Raw genomic sequence first — 22,168 nt, forward strand, 5'->3', positions numbered from 1 at the left:
CCACGAGAAGGGGGCGGGGCTGGGGGAACGGGGGTGCGGGTGTTTGTGTTGGAAAATCCAACTGCGCCACTGGGCGGAGCGGCCCCCCCTAGCCCCAGCCTGGGAGAGGGGGGGCCGCTCGACCCCCTGGGAGACCTTGGGAAGCCTGAGCACCTGGGACCCCCCCAGAACCAGGTAACGGGGAGCCGCGAGGACGTCTGTAAAGAGGGAAACCATCTCCGTGCAGGTGGGCGGGACCCCTGAGTCGTAGGAGGGGTAGAGCTGGGGATGGACGTTTGCGTCTCAGGAAAGGCACTGGGAAAAAGACTGGGGCGCAGGACATCCAGGTCCCCTACAAAAGAACAGGGCGGGGGTAGGAGAAGAACTGGGAGGCAAATGTCTTGGGTTCCAGATGTCAAGAAGGGCCTGAAAGGACTCCCAGTTCCCCCAGGGCTGGGATTCCCCTTCCGGACACCAGGGCCGGGCGCAGCAGTTCTAACTGAAGGGCAAGACTAAAGGGCAGAGTTTACAGAGAGGTCAATGCGATGGCCCATTAAGGTCAGATGTGGTCAGACTAGGGGTGTCTCCGGTCCCGGGGCCATTTCAAGTCTCCCACCGCTTCTTTCCACGGGTCAGGTATATAGCCTCAGCCTGACTTCCCCACTAGGAGCCCCAAGAGCTTTCTACCGGTAGCCTTCGCCCCCATCCCACGCCACCCCGCCGCACCTCCCTCTCTCGGCCTCGCCCGCTAATTTCCTCATCCCTGGGCCTGCCCCCACTCTGCAGTCTCGGGTTCCCTAACCCTCAAATGCCTCGCAATGGCTTCTAAATGCCGAACCTTTCCAATGTAGCCACGAGATGGCGAGGGCGAGACGCACACCTAGAGCTGAGGGCAGTGCGAATGGGGGATGTGACCATGAGAGCAGCTGAAGCCCCCCGTCCCAGCCTGAGGGAAAGGTGGGTTGAGGCCCTCATTTGACTTCGTGTCACCTGGGCCCCCTCACAGGAAATTGCGGGCAGCAGGGCAAAGGGCATAGGATGGAGAGCAGGCTGGGGTAAATAGTGGGGAGGGGGGCACGCGGTTTGGTTACTAAGCAACGTAGATTCGCTTCCTGTCTTTTGTGGCTTGTGGCTGTGACATGGGTGGGGGTTAGAGAGAGTGGGGGGGCTTGGAGACTGTGGGGCAGGTTGAGGGCAGGACCCCTGGTTCCCCGGCCTAGGAAAACCCTGGGAGGTAGGAGGAGAAGCAGCGAACTGCGCTGCAACAGAAAAGGACTAGGCGGTTACCCGGCGGGGGGCGGGACCAAGGCGCGGCGCTCACCTCGGTTCCCCTTCCCTCCCGGGGGTTGCTTGCCCTGTTGCCAGAGTAACTGGAGAGCAAGACTCGGGAGCCCGATTCCCTAACTCTCCCTTCCGTCCAATCCGCTCCACCGGACGTCCCTGACATCAGGGCCCTGGCAGCCAATGGGGAAAGGGCATTATAGAGCGACTGGAAAAGGGAGAGAGGAGGGGAAGAGGTGGAGAAAGGGAGGAGGTAGCTGCCCGGGACCCGCACGTGCACTCCCACACGCTCGCGCCCACCCCCCCTTTCATCGCACGCGCCCTTGCACCCCCTTGCGCCTGCGCAGCGAGCCACCTCCCCCTCCCCCCGCTCCCTGTTCCCCGTCTGGAGTCTGGGTAAACCAGCACAGGGCTGCGCTCCTCAGCCCCTGGGGACTCAGACGTCTGGGTCGGTCAGCACTGTTTCACTGGGTCGCGACCATTAATGCCCAGCCTTGCTTGGGAGGGCCAACTACCTGTTCCCCACCTCCCCCCAGCTGGCGCCCCACGCTCCCAGGTGGGCTGGGCGGAGCTGTGGTTTCCGGCCCCATATGCTCAGGCACTGCCTTCCCGGGCTCTGGCTTAGGTTGCTTCCCCAAGAGAAAGGGAGCGGGTACCAGAGCCCCTTCCCGAGGCTTCAGTCGCCCGGGCCCAGCTGCTGTTGCTGGCGGGGGAGGGCGCTGCGGGGAAGCCCCGGACGGCCCAGGTGACTCCTCTGGGCCATCACTCCCCTTCTTCGCATGAATTCCTGCTCTTTGATGTGCACCAAAAGGCTTGCCATCCTTAACGTTTCCTCCTTACTCGCCCTGGTGTTCTTTACACCTCCCTCGGCTCCTTTCGGGCTGTCTGTCCCCGTCTCCACTCGTCCTTCTCTGCTTCTCCCGATTACATAACTCTTCCTCTCGCCGTGTCCTGATTTCAACTCCACAGACTCCGCCCTGGAACAGCGCGGGGAGGGGCGGGACAGTTGGGGACCCAGACAGATTATGGCTGGCGGCCGGCTGGGGCACGGGGGATCCCGCAGATGGGAGACGGAGCCCCGCGGGATCCAGTGCCCCCATTCCCCGTCCCCCACCCCCCACCCGAGATCTCGCCTAAGAGAGATGAGGCACTATATCTCTGAGAGGCGTGTCGAGACTCCTGTCAGAAATGTGGGTTGGGAGGTCAGGGCTGGAGGCGGAGGAGCTGAGGCAAGCGAGAGGCCGAGTCCCTGGGATTGAGTCCTATTGGGGGTAAAAGAGGTGAAGGCAGGACGCCTGGGTTCCCTCCCACGTCTCTTTTTTGGGTTCCCAGAAGGCCTAAGGCTGTTTCCCAGGAAGCTCAGCCAGCAGACCCCGCAGACCCGTAGGGGTCAAAGGTCTGTGTTAGAGGTGGCCTGGGATGATGTCACCAGTGCACGTGCCCCGGGATGGTTGCCTGGCAATGAGGTCTCCTCCCCCTTCCATTCTCTCCCACCTCTGCCCTGAGTCCAGTTCCAGTCCCGTGCCATCTCTTTCCCCTATCTCTTCCTTTGGCCTTAGCCTCCTGCAGGTGGGAAACCCCGGCCTGGAGTTTTTGGAGGGGGAGGCACGGGTGTGGTGTGGCTGAAAGACTTTGCCCCCAGTTGCTGGGCTGAGAGAACCTTGGGTCACTTTTCCCTAGATTGGCACTGAAGAACTTCCCCTCCAAGCCTCCACCCCCCCCTCCCCAGAGAGAGCCTCCCAGCAGTCTCTTTACTTTCCCACCTGCTGCATGCCCAAGTGTCCCATTGGCCCCTTCCCACCCACATTGACTTGGAGTGGGAGTGGTTGTCAAGATAGCTACCCCCAGGAGAAAAGTTTTGTGTAGTTAGGGGCATTCATTGGACACCAGCTCATCCCTGATGTCCCCTTAATCTATGGCACATCCCCCACCCCCCTGCAAACAGTTGAGGAAAAGGGTCAAGAAACAGTATTAGGCTGAAAAGTTAGGGTCATTATACTGTGTAGGTGGGTAGGTTCAGTTTGTGGCATCTCAGGGGAGGAGGTCTCAGTTGACAGCTATGGCTGCCCTTCTCTATAGAGTCCTGGGGTTGGTGATGGTATTGGAAAAAATCAGTTTCTGCCTTGATGTACTTTAGAGTTTGGCTAGTCAAATCAGACCTAGTTTCTAATCCCAGCTCTGCCACTTAGTGGCTATTGGGACTTGGAAGGTCACAACCTCGATGAGCCTCATATTCTTAATCTGGAAAATTTAAATATCAATACCTATCTTCAAGGCCCATGGGAAAAAAATGAGACAATTTATTCAAAGCACTTAGCACAGTGCCTGGCACAGAATGAACACTGAATGAATGCTCGTTGTTATGAAATACTTTTATTATTAAATGGTGTTAGTTGTTATTTTTATTATTATAGGTGGTAGACCTACTCCAAACTAACCATGACCTTAGGAGTTTGTTAGGGAGGAGTGGATAGTTTGTGTTAATTTGAAGGTGGGGGTGCTGGGGATTAGCTGTGACTGCTTTGTGCACTTTATTTGATGAGGGCTTTAGACAGATTTGTATTGCTTTATTTAGGATTATTTTTTGCTACTCTCGGCGAAGAAATAGCTAAGACTATTCCTTTGGCTTTGAAAATAAAATAATTGTATTATGGTTCTTAATTTTGAAGCAAGACCCCAGTCCCTTCCCATGTTGTTCTCTGGAACCTTTCATTTTGCAAAGGGACTCCACAGTTTCTGTAGCCGGTAAAGGGCTAGGCTGAGGGGTGTGTAAAAGATTGGGGTGGGTGGGTGGAGAGAGACTAGTGCAGGGGGCTGGGGGGGGGGGACGGGTAGTTAAAGGAAGAGACCGGAAGGGAGGAGGAGGGAGCCTGCTGGTGGGGAGGGAGGGAGGGGAGGAGGAGGTGGAGGAGGAGGAGAAGGAGGAGGAGGGAGGGGGTTGGGGAGAGCCTGCTACAGTTCTTTGTTTGACTCCGGGACTCAGGGACGGGGAGGAGGAGGGAGGGAGGCAGAGGCTGCAAGCGCCGGGGCAGGCCCAGGAGGCAGAGGAGGGACCGTCTCCCCCGCCCCCCCAGCCCCCACTCCCCCGCCCCCGCTGCTTCCCCCCCCTCCCTACCCGGACTCCGGGGGCACCGCCGGGGGACAGACACCCAGCAGGTAACCCTGGCCTGGCTCACCCTCCCCGCTCGGATTTTCCTCCACACCCTCCCGGATGACCCCTTTCCCCCTTTCCGTCTCCCCGTTTTCCCTGGCCTTGCCTCTTTTCCCTGGCCTTCCTTGTTCCATCGCCCCCAATTGGGCTTGTCGCCCGCTGGCTGCGCCGCCGTCTCGTGCAGCCTCATTCTCTTCCCCTCATCCAACAGCCTGTGTGCCCTAGGTCTGCCGTAGGCACCTTTTGGGGCTCTGTCTCGCTGCTTCTCCGGGCTCCTGCTCCCTTCCAACCTGTCTCCTGGGGTTCTGGGGGAGGAGGGAGTACCTGTCCTTTTCTCCCTCCCTCTAGTTCCCTGCCCCCCCAACTCTGGCCCCCCTTCTCCTTCTAGCAGTATCTAGGGGTGCGGAGAAAACCGGAATTTGGGGGGACCCTGGAGAGGCAAGGGCCCCTGTCGCTGGGGAGAGGGGCTGTGTGTGTGTGTGTGTGTGTAGTGTGGGGGTGGTGGTCAGTTAGAGACCTGGCTGCCTCTCTGTTGTCCCTTTAAATGGCCCTCACATTTCTGGGGGGAGGTAGCAAGCCGCCTGCCTGGGGGGCAGGGCCCTTGGTTCGTCCACACAATCAAGGGTGGTAATGATTTAAAGGGACAGCCTCGGTGTGGCCGCTGCCACCCTGTGCCGCCAGGCAGGGGAACCAGCAGGCCATGTCTGGGGAGGCTTGGCTGGTGAGCAGGGCATTTGAGGCTGAGTCTGTAGCCAGGCCTGCCAGGTCTGGGACAGTGCTGTGGCTGGGAAGGTGCAAGGAGGGGTGACAGCCTGCCTAGGGGGTGCTTAGCCTGTGCTTTCTCCAGGGCCCCACCTTCGGGTCCATGGACTCCTTGGCCAAGAATCCTAAGGCCAAACTACAGAGTCTGTCAGCCACCAGGTGGGGGCCACCAGCAGGTCTGCAGGTCAGCAGCCTGGCCTGGGCACTTTGGAGCTTGCCCTTCAGCTTCCCCTTTTGTTGTTTGGCTCTGTGCACAAGAAAGCCCCAGCCCCTCCCCCAGCTCCCCCTTCCCGTCCACATGCCCCCCCAACACACACACACACACACACACACACACACACACACACACACACGCATGCACACCCCAGCTGTTGGACAGATGAATTACAGCCTCCGGCTTGGGGCCAGGGCTGGTGAGGGATTAAAGCTCTGGGGCTGGCCCTTTAAATGACTATTAGCCCCTCCCCCACTCTGGTGTCCAGACACCCCTCACACACACCCCTGACCCCCTTGGCTGCCCCTCACACCTCCTCTTGGTCTGTCCTAAGGCCTGCCCACTCCCCTCTCTCTAGACTAGACCCTGCCCCCATCACAACCACATACACAAATGTTACAGTCTATACATACACACTCCCTGGTCCCACATTCTGAGTCTCCCTGTTGTAGAGGGTTCTAGCCTCAAGCTCCCTTCTCCAGCAGACGGGCCTTGCTTGCCTGGCCTCTCCAGCCTTCAGCTGACCACTACCCTGACCCAGTGAAGGGGCCTTGCATGGGTCAGAAATAGGACCTCCCTGGGGGCAGTGTCATCAGCAGCCATGGAAGCTTGCGGCACATTGCATCATGGAGGCTGGGGGCCAGAGGCCTGAGTCCCTGGGGCAGGGGTAAGGATGGGGGCTGGAAGGACAGGGAATAGAGATTTGACTGGGAGCCCAAGAGTATGGGTTTGTAAGGGCAGAGAATGAGAACTATGAGTAAGGGAGCAGAAAACATAGATCTCTGAGGAGTAAGTCTGAGGTGAGGGCTGATTTAGGTCTAAACCTTGGATGGACATCTGATTCTTGGCCTTGGACTTATGTTAAAAGACTTAGCTTCTTGTCTCTGAGGGTTGGGAAGGAAGGGCATGGGCCTGTTACACCTCCTTGGCCACATAGAGGAAGGAGGTGATGGGGAAACAGGATATGGCCTTGAGGGGTGGGATGGAGGGGAGGCTTGCAGCAGAGGCCACTTACAGGCTCAGGCCCAGAGTCATAGTTCTTGCAGAGGAGGAAGGCATCTCCCTGTTGGGCCCGTTCATCTAGTCTGGCCACCTGTGCTGCTAGCCAAGACCTGCCTGTACCCGCCCCGGGGAAGAAGAGGAGGCAGAGTCCAGAGGGTGGGGTTGACTGTCTGGTGTCTTGATAAGGTTGGAGGGGACACAGAGCTAAAAGAAGAGGGTCTGCATGCCCTGGGGCTAGGACTCAAACTGGCTTGTGTATAGATGTCAGGGGCCAGGGGAGTCTCAGCAGAAGGGTCCAGTCAGAAGAGCGATCATGGGTTGGGTGTCCAGTGTAGACTTACTCAGATGCTACAGCATGCCCCTCTTATGATCTGGTGCAGACTGTGTCCTAAAGGGGAAGGTTGGAGGACCACTTTGGAGATGGCTTTTTCTGGTTGCCATGGAAACAGATTCTCCCATCATATCTAATCCCAAAGCCAGATCTCTCCTTAACGAGGGGACAGGGAGCACAGGGAAATTCTCCAGCCTGGGAGACCCCACCTCTAACTGACTTCTTTCTTTTAGGTTCCCCTCAGGCACCATGCCAGCCCCATAGCACTGCCCACCCCACCACCGTGGTTTGCTGTACCCCATTACTGGGACACTGGTTTCAATGAGATAGTGCACAACTAACTCCATCTGGTAAGTCCTGCCCCTGGGTGACCCTCTCCCCTCAACAGTCCAACTCTGCACCACATGGTTGAAGATGCTTGGTATGATCTGGATCATGCCCACTCTTCAGAATGGTCCAGTCCAATTCTGAGCTTCCTCCCACCATGTGGTGTTTGAGTGGTTCAGCCCTCCTGTTTTATGGACCTCCCCTGTGTCTCCTGTGAATGGTTCAGCCCTGTACTTCACGAGCCTCTCCACTACCACCAAAAAAATCTCCGCCCCCCCCCCACCCCTAGTGCTACAACTCAGTTGCTTATGGAGTTAAGCTGGAGTTTAGAAGCTGAAAAGTGGATGTGAGAGACCCTGGAGGAATTTTTTCTTGGGAGGGGAAGGGCTTTGCCCCTGTAAGAGTTGTTGAATAGCCTGGCTTATATAGAGTGTTTGGAAATTGATTTGGGGAGATAATGGAGAACACTGCCACAACAGCTTACTATGGCCACAGCAAACTTGGCATCTCACCTTTTATTCCAGATCCCTTGTGTCCATTGCCTCGCCACTTAACTATAGTATTCACCCCACTGTCTTTTTTGGTTTTTTTTTGAGACAGAGTCTGGCTTTGTTGCCCGGGCTAGAGTGAGTGCCGTGGCGTCAGCCCAGCTCACAGCAACCTCAAACTCCTGGGCTTAAGCGATCCTACTGCCTCAGCCTCCCGAGTAGCTGGGACTACAGGCATGCGCCACCATGCCCAGCTAATTTTTCTATATATATATTTTTAGTTGGCCAGATAATTTCTTTCTATTTTTTAGTAGAGACGAGGTCTCGCTCTTGCTGCTCTTGCTCAGGCTGGTCTCGAACTCCTGACCTCGAGCGATCCACCCGCCTCGGTCTCCCAGAGTGCTAGGATTGCAGGTGTGAGCCACCGCGCCCGGCCTTACCCGACTAAGTCTTACTCCTCTTCTGCTTCCCACTCTCCTGCCAGTTCTCTACCTGAGGCCCTGCTTCATTTCCTATTCCTCTGTGGGAGAAAAGGGAAAATGATCCCTAGGCCAAGGACTTAAGTTCTCTGAGTGTGTGTTGCTCTTCCCCATTACTCATTGTGTTTTTTGTGTGGTTTTCATCTACATATTTCTCACTATTTGGCATGATGGTTTGCACTTTGGGGTGCCTCAGTGGATTTGTGTTGAATAATGTAACTGAATGAGCTTCATTGCCAAGAAATCTATGGCTTCTGAAATCTTAAGCACAGCCTCCTACCCACACTTTTTCTAGAGGACATGAGACATTTGGGATGGTAACATGGGGTAGAGCTGAAAGGAAGATGGCCTGTGAGAATAAAACCATGTGAGGGAGAATAGGACACAGGTAGTATAGAAAAGTGGTAAGAATGAGGCTCTGGAAAGAAGCCCAGTTCTTCCATTTACTTGTGGAATGACCTTGGCCAAATTACCTAACCCCTGTGAGCCTCAATTTCCTAATCTGTAAAATGGGGTAACCAAAGTACCTCCTATGTCAGGTTTTGGGAAAGAGTAAAAAAAAATTCACATAAAGTGCTTAATGTAATTCTTGGCATGTAATAAATATTCACTAAATGTTAGCAATTATCATTATAATGGGAGCCTCAGGGAGCTGTGAGGATAAGCAGGAATGTTGAGGGATGGGACAGAAACTGATTGAAGGCAGACAGACCCCCAAAATACTTCACTCAAATAGAATGCTCAGTGACCCAGCCAGACATCAGGATTCAGGGGAGTGAAGCGAGGAGTCAGCAGGGTCAGCCCGCTCCAATGTTTCCTTGACTCTGTTCAGGAACATGAAGGCAAACACAGAAGGGCATGTGCGGAGACACACGTGATCACGCTAGTGATGCAGAGGCAGACCCAGACAAAAGACCGAGACAGGAGCTAGGCAGACACACAGACAGAGACAACCCCGCGGAGTCGTGTAGACAGGGATAATGACAGGAACGCGTCAGACACAGGCACTGTGGGAGACAAGATGAGCAGATATGCAGGTGCACATGGAGACAGACACCGGGACCCACACACAGCCGACTGTGTCAGACAGACTGACGAACACAGCGCTCAGTCAGAGGCAGACACAAGGCCTGCAGTGACACATAGCGGGCCGGGGCCGGCACCGTCACTCCTCGGTGGGGGGCGGGGTGGGGCCGGCAGCGGGGGAAGGCTGGGGAAGGGAATCCCGGGCGGGCGGCCTGCCCGGGTGGCTGAGTCACAGCGAAGCCTCCGCCGGCAGCCCTCCCCTCCGCCTCCCCCTCCCCCAGGTAAGAAGTGAGTTTGTAACCCCTCGCTTCCACCAGGCAGAATGAGGACGGGCAGACGGGATGCGGCGAGGGTCCTGGACCCACCCCACCTCTGCGCGCGTGCAGCTTGCCCGCTAACTGCCTCCTCGGTAAAACCCTATCTGCGGGGTCTTGTCTTTGACTGTCTTGTGAGTTTGCGGAGGCTCTTCAGGCCTCTTACCACGCGTCCCGCGCGGCTGCGGCGCCGCGCGGAGGGGCTCCTCGGCCTCAAGCCCGGAGAGAGTTAAGTGGGTGTGATTGATGGAGTGGTTCTCTCTTGGGGCTGTGGGGGCGCGGGGGTGGGGTGGGGGGGGCGGTAGGTTAAAGTCCCTAGTCCAGAGCCCGGATGCTGGGGGCGGAGCTGGGCTTTGCCGGGAGTGCCCGGATGGAGAGGGCGTGGCCTCGGCAGGAGCGGAATTAACCCTTTCAGAGCGCCTGGCTCCCGGGATTGTGGGTCGGGTTGGAAGAGACTGGAATGCCAGCCCCAGAAGTGTTTCGTCTCCCCAGCCTGGCTCTGGCCTTGTGCGTCTACCTCTCGTCTGTCTTCGAGGAGTCTGTGGGTGTCAGTCTTTGTGTCTGCCTGTGGTTGTCCCCTGCCTTTGGTTAGTATGGACACTGGGAGTCAGGGAGGGCTATTCTTGCTCCAAAGCGAGAGTGGAGGTGAGAGTGGACCGCGAGCCGGCCGGGGAACAGGTGTGAGCGCGGCGTCTGGGCTGCCGGCGCGGGGAGGGGCCATTGTGGCGGGGGGAGATGAGAGGGGAAATTCCGCGGGACCGGTGGTGAGCAGTGTGTGGGCTGAGGAGTTGTGTCTGCCTCTGACTGTGTGTCTGTGTGTGTTCAGGGAGGCGGGGGCTGAGTCAGTGGGAATATGGGAAGGTTTTCTGGGTGAGTCACACGCCCCCATCCCAAGCCTGAATCAGACCCCAAGGGAGGGCTTTGTATGGGGGGCGGATGAGGAGTCAGGCGCCTGGGTCCCGGGTGGGGACAAGGATCCGAGGTGGCTGGCGCGAGTGAGTGTGTGTTTAGTGTACAGGAAGTTTTGTCCTCAAGTGAGGGTTTTGTATTCCTGGGAACCGGAGTGAGGGGGTGTGGATAAAGGTGGAAGACCACAGCTTGAGGGACAGGAATCGCTGATTTAGGGAAAGCTGAGTCAGTTCCCCGTGGGAAAGGGGAAGTGGCAGAGGGGAAGTGTCATCATCGCAGAAGGGGAAGCTGCATTTCCTGGTAACTGGCAGCACCCTCGGCACCACTTCCAAGTAGGGATCTGCTCCTCTGATGTCTGGTCCCCCTGCTCCCCATTTGCCCATGTCTGATGCATGGGTTTCCCCACCCCCACCCCAGGATTTGGGTGGGGGCAGCCAGCCAGGGCTATACTTGACCGCATTTAAACGCTGTACTAATGCCAGTGTTTGATAACTGATAGAAAGGCTGCTGCCTCTGGTGAAGAGAGTTCTGACAGAAACTCCGCTTGAACTGCAGGAGAGGGTCCGCGGGGCCCAAGTGCCCACCAGGGCTCGGCCGAGAGTGGCACGCCGGGACCTGTAGGGTCCAAGCGTTTCCTTGCAAACAGACGACCTTGCCCATGCAGGAGGGAAGGCTCTTTTCACCAGAAACCCGTCTGCCTTTGTGGGCTGGGTGGAAATTTCCCCACAGCGCAGACTTCTCTTAGCGAAGGCGAACTTTCCAGCCGCCCCCAGCCCCTGGTCGCTCACTCTCCCCCGGCTTCCTGCCCGGCGCTTGCTCCAGCTGGAGCACTGGCCCCGCCCCCGCCGCTTTGTACTCGACACTCGCCTCTCGCCGCTCTTTGTACTCTAGACTCTCAATGGACCGATCCCGGGAGCGGAGCCGGCTCCCTACCTGCGGGGACGCCGGGTAGGCGCGGGGACGCAGCTCCTGGGTTTAGAAAGGCGAGAAGGAAGAGCTGGGGCTAAAGGGAAGGTGCCCAGAAGAGGGGAGTGCTGTGTCCGTCGTGGGTCTAAGCCAGTACCAACGGGAAGGGATGGGGGGGCGTGAAGGAGGAAGTGAAACGGGTTCTGGGTTCTTTAAGGGAGTGGGCGGTGAGAGTGGGACAAGGGTGATGTCACTGCCTGTCGGGCCCCGCCCTCCTCCCTCCCTTAAGACCCCCCCCCACACACTTACACACACTGCTTCCGCTGCGCAAGTAGCCACGTCACGGGCAACCCCCGAAATCCCCCCTCCCTTGGGGGGCGGGGGCCACGTGGGCCGTGGGGAACCGCGTGGCCCCGGCGGGGAAGGGCATAGAGGATACCGGAGCCACGAGAGAGGGGCCACTCGGGACTGCGGTGCGCGACTTCTCGGAATTTGGGGGATTACAGGGGGAGTTTTGCTTTGGGGGTCGGTCAGTATTGAAGAGCCAGAGAGCCAGGGAAAGTGGAGGAGCTGCAGGAACTAGGTATGAGGCTGGGGGCTTGACCACGGTTGGGGTCGGGGTCGGGTGTTGGGGGGGTGGAGTGCTCTGATAGCGGCGCGGGAGGGTTCGGGTGCCGTAGAAGTCGCGGTGGCTGGCCAGTTATAAGCAGTTCCCAGGGGCGCTCGGGGTGGGGTGGGGGTCAGTCACTGGACGAGGTGAAGTGAGAAGGGGAGGGACGTCTTTGCGTTCTGCATCCGTCTGCAGTCCGTCGGTCTTGGCGGTGGCCGGGAGGAGGGCGACTAGAGAGGTCTGGCCGGGATCACCGGTGGTGGCTCAGTAGCTGCTCGAGCCTTGCGGGTAGTGTCTTCCCCCAGGCCGGCCTGAGTGTGCGACTCACTGCCGTCACCCGCACGCATCTAGTCCTTGCTGGCCTTCTTGCTCTGCCGGCCTGAGTGTCAGATCCAAGATGGGGACCCTAGATGGGAGCCGCGGGGTCACATCGGGGTCACCCCGGGCCGAGCCCGTCAGACCGGCTCCGCCGCCCCTCCTCCCGGGGCTGCTGCCTGCCGGGCTAACCTCGCTGCGATTGGTTCCGGCCAGGCTGTTACTGAGGCGGAGACGCGGGTGATGATTGGCTTTCTGAGGAGAGAGGAAGTCGTGTGATTGGCCAGATCTTGGGAGCTCGCCGGCGCGGTGAGAGGACGCTCCCACGGAGGAGGCCGGGTAAGCGGCGGCGTTGCGGGTCAGCCTCTGTGGCTTCGGACTGGAAATCTGGCAGTGCAGCCACCCTGTCCCACCGACTGGCCATTCGGCTCCTAGCCACTGTTCTGGCCCTCTTAGGGGCTCCTTAGGTCTGGTGGGCCTCCCCTTAGGGAAAGCCAAGGCCAGGCTCCCTGCACAAATGACAGACTTGTGGGTGCCACAGGCAGCCCAACCCAGCCCCTGGGCCCTGTGTGTTGGCCAGTTCACTTCACTCCCTTTTCTCCTTCTTTCTATAGAATTGGCTGTGAAAGGCCCCAAGCGGCCATCTGGGGTAGTGGGCACTCTCGTCAGAGCGGCTGGAGCCGGACCATCGTCCCAGAGAGCTGGGGCAGGGGGCCGTGCCCGATCTCCAGGGCTCCTGGGGCCACTGCTGACCTGGTAAGGGAAAGTCTGGGGCTGGGTTGGCTGGATGTATACTGGCAGCTCTGGTTGTGCCTTCAGTAATAGTATAATCTCTTATTCCCACTCAGGCTGGATGCATCGGGCAGTGGACCCTCCAGGGGCCCGCGCTGCACGGGAAGCCTTTGCCCTTGGGGGCCTGAGCTGTGCTGGGGCCTGGAGCTCCTGCCCGCCTCATCCCCCTCCTCGTAGCGCATGGCTGCCTGGAGGCAGGTGAGAACTTGGGCCATTTCTCCTTCTCCAGGCATTCATATTCTCATTTTCCGTATCCCTCAGTCTCCATGTCATCATTCTCTGTGGGTTTCATTCTGTGCAGTCCTCAGCTGCTCTTATTCCCTTAGTCTTCTCCTTCCTAGGCAGGGACAAGACTGCTTCTTGTACATAACAGACTTCTTCTCCCTCCAGATGTTCAGCCAGCATCGGGCAGCCCCTGCTCCCTGCTCCCCTACCCCCTTCACATGGCAGTAGCTCTGGGCACCCCAGCAAACCATATTATGCTTCAGGGTGAGTGGGGGATTTGAAGGTTCTGGGGATGGGAGGTAAGACTGGGGCCTTGAAAGAGTTCCCCCAAGCCTGACCCCCCCCAATCAACTGCTCTGTTCTATAGGACGCCCACCCCAAGACCCCTCCATGGGAAGCTGGAATCCCTGCATGGCTGTGTGCAGGCATTGCTCCGGGAACCGGCCCAGCCAGGGCTGTGGGAACAGCTTGGGCAGCTGTACGAGTCAGAGCATGATAGTGAGGAGGCCATACGCTGCTACCACAGTGCCCTTCGATATGGAGGAAGCTTCGCTGAACTGGGGCCCCGCATTGGCCGACTGCAGCAGGTAGGATGAGGCAGGACATAGGAGCCTAGGATAGTGCTTTTTGGCTTAGTGCCCCACCTTATGTCTGCGTCTGGCTGTGCTCCCCCAGGCCCAGCTCTGGAACTTTCATGCTGGCTCCTGCCAGCACCGAGCCAAGGTCCTGCCCCCCCTGGAGCAAGTGTGGAACTTGCTGCACCTTGAGGTGAGGCTGGGGCTGGGTGGGCTAGGGAGGAGGGTTGGGCTAGGCCTACACTTGTGCCATTCTCTCTTCTCTTTTTGTTCTCAGCACAAGCGGAACTATGGGGCCAAGAGGGGAGGTCCCCCAGTGAAGCGAGCTGCTGAACCTCCAGTGGTGCAGCCTGTGCCTCCTGCAGCACTCTCAGGCCCCTCAGGGGAGGAGGGCCTTAGCCCTGGAGGCAAGCGCAGGAGAGGCTGCAACTCTGAACAGGTATGGTTGTAGGTGGACCAGCAGACAGTAAATAGGCAGGATTGGGGCAAAGAGTTGTTGGGATTCTTACAGCCTTTTCTCTCCTAGACTGGCCTTCCCCCAGGGCTGCCACTGCCTCCACCTCCATTGCCACCACCACCACCACCACCACCACCACCACCACCACCCCTGCCTGGCCTGGCCACCAGCCCCCCATTTCAGCTGACCAAGCCAGGACTGTGGAGTACCCTGCATGGAGATGCCTGGGGCCCCGAGCGCAAGGGTTCAGTGCCCCCAGAGCGCCAGGTGAGCCCCTGTATGTTGCCTTTCACCTCTTACCTGCAAATCCCATGCTCTTCTCTTACCCTGTGTCCTCATTTATCTCCCATAGGAGCAGCGGCACTCGCTGCCTCACCCATATCCATACCCAGCTCCAGCCTACACCTCACACCCCCCTGGCCACCGGCTGGTCCCGGCCGCACCCCCAGGCCCAGGCCCCCGCCCCCCAGGAGCAGAGAGCCATGGCTGCCTGCCTGCCACCCGTCCCCCCGGAAGTGACCTTAGAGAGAGCAGAGTTCAGAGGTCGCGGATGGACTCCAGCGTTTCACCAGCAGCAACCACCGCCTGCGTGCCTTACGCCCCTTCCCGGCCCCCTGGCCTCCCCGGCACCACCACCACCAGCAGCAGTAGCAGCAGCAGCAGCAATACCGGTCTCCGGGGTGTGGAGCCAAACCCAGGCATTGTAAGTGACAACTGCAGGTAGAGGGTGGAGTGGGGGATCAGTGGAGCTTGTCTGAGGTGGCCAGAGCAGCACTCTGACCACCTCATCCTACACTTGCAGCCCGGCGCTGACCATTACCAAACTCCCGCGCTGGAGGTCTCCTCTCACCAGGGCCGCCTGGGGCCCTTGGCACACAGCAGTCGGAAACCGTTCTTGGGGGCTCCCGCTGCCACTTCCCACCTGTCCCTGCCACCTGGGCCCCCCTCACCCCCTCCACCCCCCTGTCCCCGCCTTTTACGCCCACCCCCACCCCCTGCCTGGTTGAAGGGCCCGGCCTGCCGGGCAGCCCGAGAGGATGGAGAGATCTTAGAGGAGCTCTTCTTCGGGGCTGAGGGACCCCCCTGCCCTCCCCCCCCACCCCTTCCCCACCGCGAGGGCTTCTTGGGGCCTCCGGCCCCCCGCTTTTCTGTGGGCACTCAGGATTCGCACACCCCTCCCACTCCCCCAACCACCAGCAGTAGCAGCAGCAACAATGGCAGCCACAGTAGCAGCCCTGCTGGGCCTGTGTCCTTTCCCCCACCTCCGTATCTGGCCAGAAGTATGGACCCCCTTCCCCGGCCCCGTAGCCCAACACTGAGCCCCCAGGACCCACCTCTTGCGCCCCTGACTCTTGCCCTGCCTTCAGCCCCTCCCTCTTCCTGTCACCAAAATACCTCAGGAAGCTTCAGGCGCCCGGAGAGCCCCCGGCCCAGGGTCTCCTTCCCAAAGACCCCCGAGGTGGGGCCAGGGCCACCCCCAGGCCCCCTGAGTAAAGCACCCCAGCCCGACGTTGGGGAGCTGCCTGCCCGAGGCCCGCGACTCTTTGATTTTCCCCCTACCCCGCTGGAGGACCAGTTTGAGGAGCCAGCCGAATTCAAGATCCTACCTGATGGGCTGGCCAACATCATGAAGATGCTGGACGAATCGATTCGAAAGGAGGAGGAGCAGCAACAACAGGAGGCAGGCGTGGTCCCCCCACCCCCGCTAAAGGAGCCCTTTGCATCTCTGCAGCCTCCATTCCCCACTGACACAGCCCCCACCACCACTGCTCCCACTGCTGCCGCCGCCACCACCACCACCACCACCACCGCCACCGCCACCGCCACCCAGGAAGAGGAGAAGAAGCCACCACCAGCCCTACCACCACCGCCGCCTCTAGCCAAGTTCCCTCCACCCCCCCAGCCACAGCCACCACCACCCCCACCACCAGCCCCGCCAGCGAGCCCCGCCAGCCTGCTCAAATCCTTGGCCTCCGTGCTGGAGGGACAAAAGTACTGTTATCGGGGGACTGGAGCAGCTATTCCCACCCGGCCTGGGCCCTTGCCCACCACTCAGTATTCCCCTGGTCCCCCATCAGGTGCTACCATCCCGCCACCCACCTCAGCGGCCCCTAGCACCCAGGGCTCCCTACAGCCCTCTGCTTCCTCGTCATCTCAGTTCTCTACCTCAAGTGGGCCCTGGGCCCGGGAGCGCAGGGCAGGCGAAGAGCCAGCCCCGGGCCCCACAACCCCCACCCAGCCACCCCCACCCTTGCCGCTGCCCCCTGCTCGCTCTGAGTCTGAGGTGCTAGAAGAGATCAGTCGGGCTTGTGAGACCCTTGTGGAGCGGGTGGGCCGGAGTGCCACGGACCCAGCAGACCCAGTGGACACAGTGGGCCCAGTGGACAATGGGACTGAGCGACTGCTGCCTCCCACACAGGCCAAGGAGGAGAGTGGTGGGGTGGTGGCAGCAGCAGGGTCAGGCAGCAGTAAGCGGCGGCAGAAGGAGCACCAGAAGGAGCATCGGCGGCATAGGCGGGCTTGTAAGGACACTGTGGGTCGCCGGCCCCGTGAGGGTAGGGCAAAGGCTAAGGCCAAGGCCCCCAAAGAAAAGAGCCGCCGAGTGCTGGGGAACCTGGACCTGCAGAGCGAGGAGATCCAGGGTCGTGAGAAGGCCCGGCCTGATCTTGGCGGGGCCTCCAAGGCGAAGCCACCCACAGCTCCAGCCCCTCCACCAACCCCTGCACCTTCTGCCCAGCCCACACCCCCATCAGCCCCTGTCCCTGGAAAGAAGGCTCGGGAGGAAGCTCCAGGGCCACCGTGCGTCAGCCGGGCTGACATGCTGAAGCTGCGCTCACTTAGTGAGGGGCCTCCCAAGGAGCTGAAGATCCGGCTCATCAAGGTAGAAAGTGGTGACAAGGAGACCTTTATTGCCTCTGAGGTGGAGGAGCGGCGGCTGCGCATGGCAGACCTCACCATCAGTCACTGTGCTGCTGATGTAGTGCGTGCCAGCAAGTGAGTTGGGGGCTGTCACCCACAAGGCTGCACACTTGGCCCCATCATCCTGATGTTTCTGTCCTCATTCCACTGTCCTCCCACAGGAATGCCAAGGTGAAGGGGAAGTTTCGAGAGTCCTACCTTTCCCCTGCCCAGTCTGTGAAACCGAAGATCAACACTGAGGAGAAGCTGCCCCGGGAAAAACTCAACCCCCCCACACCCAGCATCTATGTATGTGTGCCATCTGTCCTCAGAACCACCCCTGCCAGAGGGTTCTAAGACTGTTGGGGGCAAATGGGGTGCTCTAAGCCTGGGCCAAGGCTCTGACCGCAGCCTCTCCTGGTGTCTCTCAGCTGGAGAGCAAACGGGACGCCTTCTCGCCGGTCCTGCTGCAGTTCTGTACAGACCCTCGAAACCCCATCACCGTGATCAGAGGCCTGGCGGGTTCCCTACGGCTCAGTGAGTATGGGGGGCAGAAAGTGTGGCGAGGGCTGCAGGAATCTGGGGCATATAGGACCCTCTGAGAACCCCCACACTTAGAGACCCAGGACGATGGCTATGAGAAATGCTCTGAGTGATGGCCTTGGGTTTTCTTCCGTCTGTCTGTTCCCAGCAGTGGGCAGATGGGAAGGGGATATATTTCAGGGCCTGGTAAGAGTCACTGCGGTTTTCTTAGTGATTAAGGATGAAAATAATACAGACTTTAGAAAACTCTTGAAAACCTATTGCTTTCTTTTCAATGTTTTATTGTGCAAAATTTCAAACACATAGAAAAGTAGAGGAAATCATACAGAAATATAAAGATCAATCTCGTTTCCTTTATACCCATGTATCCTCCCTTCCTTCCACTGAGTTATTTGAAGCACATTTCAGGCTTTCACTTAACTAAGTCTTTAATTGGATCCAGTGGTAACTTAAAGAAGCTGTCATTCACTGGGTACCTACTGTGTGCCAGGTGCTCTGCACACATGGCCAAATGCCCACCTGAGGACTCTGAGGGGCCGAGCCTTGAGCAGCTGTGGGAGGAAGGGGGCTGGTGAGAAGCCAGCCCTCCCAGCTTCCTGTGGGGCTAGGGGTTCTTGCCTATTCCTCCTGGGCTGAGCTCTGCCAAGCCATTGTCCATCCTGTCAGAGGCCTTGGGAGTAGGAAGGGAAAGGGTCAGTTGGGTCCTCAGTCCCTGTCCTCTGCCTCTGCCCCGACGCCCTGCTCGGCCCTCCCTTGCAGACTTGGGCCTCTTCTCCACCAAGACGCTGGTGGAGGCGAGTGGCGAGCACACCGTGGAAGTGCGCACTCAGGTGCAGCAGCCCTCAGATGAGAACTGGGATCTGACCGGCACGCGACAGATCTGGCCCTGCGAGAGCTCCCGTTCCCACACCACCATTGCCAAGTACGCACAGTACCAAGCCTCGTCCTTCCAGGAGTCGCTGCAGGTGAGAGGCGAGCATGAGCAGAGGCAGGGTGCTGGGATCAGGGGCTGCGGTGGGGGGGCTCCTGGAAGGTCACTGACCCAGGCCTATCTACTCCTCTGGCTGAGCAGGAGGAGAAAGAGAGTGAGGATGAGGAGTCAGAAGAGCCGGACAGCACCACAGGAACCCCTCCTAGGTATAGTACAGACGTGCCCTTTCCTTCCTGACTCTTTCCCTTCGCTTTGCTGTCCACCAACTTGTGCTCTTTGCCCCCGCAGCAGCGCACCAGACCCGAAGAACCATCACATCATCAAGTTTGGCACCAACATCGACCTGTCTGATGCCAAGCGGTCAGTGGGCTGAGGCCAGCAAAGCTGGAGCATGAGTGCTGCTGGGCTGGGAATCAGGGGTAGCCTCTCACTTTTCTCACCCTCGCACCTTAGGTGGAAGCCCCAGCTGCAGGAGCTGCTGAAGCTGCCCGCCTTCATGCGGGTAACATCCACGGGCAACATGCTGAGCCACGTGGGCCACACTATCCTGGGCATGAACACAGTGCAGCTGTACATGAAGGTGCCCGGCAGCCGAACGCCAGGTGCGCTCCACGCCGGTGCGCCGGGCGGGAAGCGCTAGAGGCGGGGCTGGCGGTGACCGTCAGCCACCAGCCAATGACAGCAGAGGGCGGGGCTGTCGCGGATCGCAGCTCGGATCCGGCCAGCTATGCCGTTCTCTGTCGCCCCCTGCAGGCCACCAAGAGAACAACAACTTCTGCTCCGTCAACATCAACATTGGCCCAGGTGACTGTGAGTGGTTCGCGGTGCACGAGCACTACTGGGAGACTATCAGCGCCTTCTGCGACCGGTGCGTGCCACTCCCCTGCTAGTCACCCTACCGCGTCCTCTCCCTCGGTCTCCAGGTTCCCACCTGACCCTGTGGCCACCCCGCAGGCACGGCGTAGACTACTTGACAGGTTCCTGGTGGCCAATATTGGATGATCTCTATGCATCCAATATCCCTGTGTACCGCTTCGTGCAGCGCCCAGGAGACCTGGTGTGGATTAACGCGGGGACCGTGCACTGGGTGCAGGCCACTGGCTGGTGCAACAACATCGCCTGGAACGTGGGGCCCCTCACCGGTGAGAGGGTGGGGCCAGGTGCAGGGCTTCTCAGCTTTGAGGGGATAGGGCCCCTGGGGAGTGAGCCCCGTAGAGAGTGAGCATACGGGGGTGGGGGTGGGGAGGGGGGACTGGGAAGATGGCCAGCTGTGAGGGAAGGGGCTTGGGCCTGAGTGGCTGGGGGCTGGTTGAGAATCCCGTAGTGATGGCCTCTGGCTTGCAGCCTATCAGTACCAGCTGGCCCTGGAACGATATGAGTGGAACGAGGTGAAGAACGTCAAATCCATTGTACCCATGATTCACGTGTCCTGGAACGTGGCTCGAACAGTCAAAATCAGCGACCCCGACTTGTTCAAGATGATCAAGTGAGAACCGTGTTTGGTGGGAGTCCATCTCCACCTGCCCTGGTCCCTGCTCTTGTTCCTGCCTGACTCTACCCGGTTCTGCAGCTCTTTCGGTCCTTGTCTGCCCTGTGCCCCGCAGTGTTACTGTGCTGGGGAGGCTGAAGGTCCCTGCTCTCAAGACCTTGATTTCGCTGTGGTCCAAATAGACAAAAGCCACATGAAATTTCAACTGTGACAGATATTCAGGACAGAGATTGACCCAGGCACAAAGAAGGGAGGCCCTCTAGGGGGAGGGTATGGAGCTGCGGTCTCAGGGGTCTAAGCCCCCACACCCTCTGCCTTGCTCCAACTCTGCTCTGCCTCCTCCCCCCTGCCGGCAGCCTGGCCTCAACACCACCCCACCGCTCCCCAGGTTCTGTCTCCTGCAGTCCATGAAGCACTGCCAGGTGCAACGGGAGAGCCTGGTGCGGGCAGGGAAGAAAATCGCTTACCAGGGCAGGGTCAAGGACGAGCCCGCCTATTACTGCAACGAGTGCGACGTGAGTGGGCCCGCTCTCCTGCTCCCCTTGTCCCGCTCTCCTGCTCCCCTTGTCCTGGAGGTACCCACAGTGGCCCTTCCTCCCTGTGACTGCCCCTCCTCCCTGTCCCAGGTGGAGGTGTTCAACATCCTGTTTGTGACAAGTGAGAACGGCAGCCGCAACACGTACCTGGTGCACTGCGAAGGCTGTGCCCGACGCCGCAGCGCGGGCTTGCAGGGCGTGGTGGTGCTGGAGCAGTACCGCACTGAGGAGCTGGCGCAGGCCTACGACGCCTTCACGCTGGTGAGGGCCTGGCGGGCGGGAAGGTGAGGGGCGCGCTCGGGGTGGGGGGCGCAACCCGCGCCCGCCGCTGAACCAAACCGCTTTCTCACCCGCAGGCCCCCGCCAGCACAGCGCGATGAGGCCGGACGCCCCGCCCGCCTGCCCGCCCGCGCAGGGCGCCGCGGGGCCACCAGCACACGCCTGGGCTGGACCTAGGTCCCGCCTCTGGCCGGGACGGGGGTTGGGCCCAGCCCTTCCACCCCATTGGCAGCTCCCCTCACTTAATTTATTAAGAATTTTTTTTTTTTAACAAATAATGAGGAAAAAAGGAAAAAAAATGGGAGACGGGGGGAGGGTGCTGGCAGCCCCTCGCCCACCCAGCGCCTCCCCTCACCGACTTTGGCCTTTCTAGCAACAGACACAAGGACCAGGCGCCGGCGGCGGCGGGGGTCGCATACGGGTTCCCTCACGCCTGCCAGCCGCCCGCCCGCCCGGCGCAGATGCACGCGGCTAGTGTATGTACATAGACGTTACGGCAGCCGAGGTTTTTAATGAGATTCTTTCTATGGGCTTTACCCCTCCCCCAGAACCTCCTTTTTTACTTCCAATGCTAGCTGTGACCCCTGTACATGTCTGTTTATTCACTTGGTTATGATTTGTATTTTTGTTCTTTTTTGTTTTTGGTTTTTAATTTATAACAGTCCCACTCACCTCTATTTATTCATTTTTGGGAAAACCCGACCTCCTGCACCCCGAAGCCATCCTGCCCGCCCCTCTAGGGACCGCCCGTCGCTGGGCTCTCCCTACCCCCCGAGTGTGTGTCCGGGCCCGGCCCGACCGTCTCCCGTCCGCCCGCGGCTCCAGCCGGGTTCTCATGGTGCTCAAACCCGCTCCCCTCCCCTACGTCCTGCACTTTCTCGGACCAGCCCCCGCCCCCCCCGACTCCCAACCCGACCCCAACCCCGCCTGAGGGTGAGCGACTCCTGTACTGTAGGGGAAGAAGTGGGAACTGAAATGGTATTTTGTAAAAAAATAAATAAAATAAAAAAATTTAAAGGTTTTAAAGAAAGAACTATGAGGAAAAGGAACCCCGTCCTTCCCAGCCCCGGCCAATTTTAAAAACACGGACCTTCACTCCCACCCCCTTTTCTGTTTAAGCGAAACAGCCCAGGGCCAGGGCCTCACTGGGGCAGGGACACCCCGGGGTGAGTTTCTCTGGGGCTTTACGTTGTTTTTTCTCCATGCTGGGGCTGCGGAGGGGTGGGGGGGTTTACAGTCCCGTTCCCTCGCACTGCACTGTCTCTCTGCCCCAGGGGCAGAGGGGTCTTCCCAACCCTACCCCTATTTTCAGTGATTTTTGTGTGAGAATATTAATATTAAAAATAAAA

General features: G+C 59.2%; 1 protein-coding gene across 9 annotated transcripts; it reads left to right on the forward strand.

Moving 5' to 3' along the window:
• The first annotated feature begins 41 nt into the window (after positions 1-41).
• Positions 42-22,167, forward strand: KDM6B (lysine demethylase 6B). Of its 9 annotated transcripts, XM_045570160.1 has the most exons (24): positions 42-174; positions 6,954-7,070; positions 12,311-12,433; positions 12,709-12,850; positions 12,943-13,084; positions 13,277-13,375; positions 13,479-13,698; positions 13,787-13,879; positions 13,964-14,125; positions 14,213-14,410; positions 14,496-14,846; positions 14,946-17,137; positions 17,224-17,350; positions 17,473-17,578; positions 18,344-18,549; positions 18,657-18,721; positions 18,804-18,875; positions 18,969-19,117; positions 19,269-19,383; positions 19,470-19,657; positions 19,860-20,001; positions 20,393-20,519; positions 20,631-20,801; positions 20,897-22,167. In XM_045570160.1, exons 5-24 carry the CDS (start codon positions 12,948-12,950, stop codon positions 20,918-20,920), a joined length of 4,944 nt encoding a protein of 1,647 aa, XP_045426116.1. In that variant the 5' UTR covers positions 42-174; positions 6,954-7,070; positions 12,311-12,433; positions 12,709-12,850; positions 12,943-12,947; the 3' UTR covers positions 20,921-22,167. The 9 variants fall into 9 exon arrangements, with proteins under 9 accessions (XP_045426116.1, XP_045426109.1, XP_045426117.1 ...); XM_045570153.1 differs by having other exon boundaries at positions 47-174; positions 20,631-22,167; XM_045570161.1 differs by having other exon boundaries at positions 47-174; positions 18,807-18,875; positions 20,631-22,167.
• The last annotated feature ends 1 nt before the right edge of the window (position 22,168 follows it).

The sequence above is a fragment of the Lemur catta genome, chromosome 15, assembly GCF_020740605.2.
Source record: "Lemur catta isolate mLemCat1 chromosome 15, mLemCat1.pri, whole genome shotgun sequence".
Classification (NCBI taxonomy): domain Eukaryota; kingdom Metazoa; phylum Chordata; class Mammalia; order Primates; family Lemuridae; genus Lemur; species Lemur catta.